The 1953-nt window shown below is 46.8% G+C and overlaps 1 protein-coding gene across 1 annotated transcript; it reads right to left on the bottom strand.

The window, feature by feature from the left end:
* Positions 1-412: 412 nt before the first annotated feature.
* hoxa13a (homeobox A13a) lies at positions 413-1623 on the bottom strand (the record flags this gene model as incomplete). Its single annotated transcript, XM_080734932.1, has 2 exons — positions 900-1623; positions 413-660 (listed from the first exon to the last, which is right to left on the bottom strand). Exons 1-2 carry the CDS (start codon positions 1558-1560, stop codon positions 413-415), a joined length of 909 nt encoding a protein of 302 aa, XP_080591058.1. The 5' UTR covers positions 1561-1623.
* Positions 1624-1953: the final 330 nt, after the last annotated feature.

The following is a 1953-nucleotide window of genomic DNA, read 5'->3' as shown; positions in this document are numbered from 1 at the left end:
AATCTCCTTCTGATTTTTTTTCCTGAGCTGATAGTGAGCATGCAAAAAAAGAAAAAAACAGTCACAAATATTCTCTTTTTTTTCTCCCCCCACTTGATGAGTCCGTGTGAACAATATTTTACAACAATGGTTGAAATGGTGGGCTCTCCAAGCATTTACAGGCTCAACATTTTTTTTTGTTCCAAAAGCTCCGGGAACTCATTTGGCAACATACACATATGAATCATGTTCAGTCAGGAAACAGTTCGTTGTTTCAATCCAAAAGTGTTATATTGTGTGTGTGTGTGTGTGTGTGTGTGTGTGTGTGTGTGTGTGTGTGTGTGTGTGTGTGTGTGTGTGTGTGTGTGTGTGTGTGTGTGTGTGTGTGTGTGTAAAATAGTTTATTTTCCACGAATGTTGTCCTTAAAAAAAACTAGCTGATTGGTTTCACTTTCTGGACAACTTTCTTCTCCTTTACGCGTCTGTTCTGAAACCATATCGTGACCTGCCTCTCGGACAGGTTGGTCTGAGCCGATATCCTCCTCCGTTTGTCCTTCGTGATAAATTTATTGGCGGCGTACTCGCGCTCAAGTTCCTTCAGTTGCACCTTGGTGTATGGCACGCGCTTCTTTCTTCCACGTCGGTATGAACTCGCGTCCCCTCCAACGTGAGAGACCGCGTCTGAATGGGTAAAGGACAAGACAAAAGAGTTAGCGATAAAAGAAGGGGGGAAAATACATTTTAAAACTACCCTTAATTCATTTAGCAAAACATAACTACCGCAGGTCTACATATTTTACTGAATAGAAATTTTTAATATATTAATATATATACACGTATATCTTTTTTAAATTACTCAATTTTGCCAGTATATTATTATATAACAAGGTAAAAGCTTGGCTGGTGATTATGTAGCCTACCTGGTATCGAGCTCTTCCACATGTGGCTGGGCTGGGGCTGCTCCTTAGCGCAGTAGACTTGGCTGTTCCATCCATTTGTGGTGAGAGTCCACGGCTGATAGCTTTCCATGGGCAGCAGTGGCTCGTGTCTGGCCTCCACCGGCCCACTGATAGTTGGCACCACGGGTACGTCCAGGTAGCTGGGCACAGGCTGGTATGGGCCTGAGGGGTAGGTCGGGTAGAAGGCGAATTCCTTCGCCCGAGAGGCGAAATCGTCACCCGAGGCGGACGTGTCCATGTATTTCTCTCCGTACGCAGAGGGGGGCTGCGTTCCGCACGACTTTATGCTGCTGTGATGCGACATTCTGCACGGGTAATAGCCGCTGCCAAAGTATCCATACGGAAGAGACGCACTTGACGAGCTCTGGGCTGCCGAGCAAGGGCTGCACTGCTTCACCGGCTCGCCCATGCCAGAGGTGGGCACGTCGCTGGACGAGTACGCGGTGCTCGGTGCCAAGGAGGCAGGGTGCGCCATCAGATTCCTGCACTGGTTCGCCGCAAAGTTGCCACCAGCGAAACCCTCCATGTTCTTGCTCACTTCATCGGAACCGCCGCCGTTGTCGTAGAGGAACATCACCGACGGGTCGACCCAGCGAGGACGGAGGAGCAGTGACGTTGTCATAGCACGACATCCAACATTGAGGCTTCTGGCTCTTTTTTAAAAAGCTCAGAGACTGAAAAAAGGAGATACTGATTCCGAGAGTGTAAGCGACTCTGACGCGCACGGGAGCACCAAGATTGCGTGCTCATTGGACAGGGCTTTACCACGTGACAGGGCTATGCAAAGAGGACGATAAACATCTCCCACAGCAGATAATTAAATGTAGAAAAATGCGGCGTAGTAAGGTGAACATACCTATCAAGGCAATTAGTTTCCCTTATGCATGTCAAATGAGACGACACTGAACAGATTTGAGAGAAAAAACGTAATTAAGCATGAACATATCTATAATATCATAATAGTGCAGTTTCACAGCATTGAATGTTGGACTACACATTTGAAATAGTCATTGAA

This window comes from Nannobrachium achirus (genome assembly GCF_963921795.1).
Source record: "Nannobrachium achirus genome assembly, chromosome: 10".
NCBI lineage: Eukaryota > Metazoa > Chordata > Actinopteri > Myctophiformes > Myctophidae > Nannobrachium > Nannobrachium achirus.
Note: the sequence above shows the minus strand (reverse complement) of the source record. Positions and strands in the feature narration are given on the sequence as shown.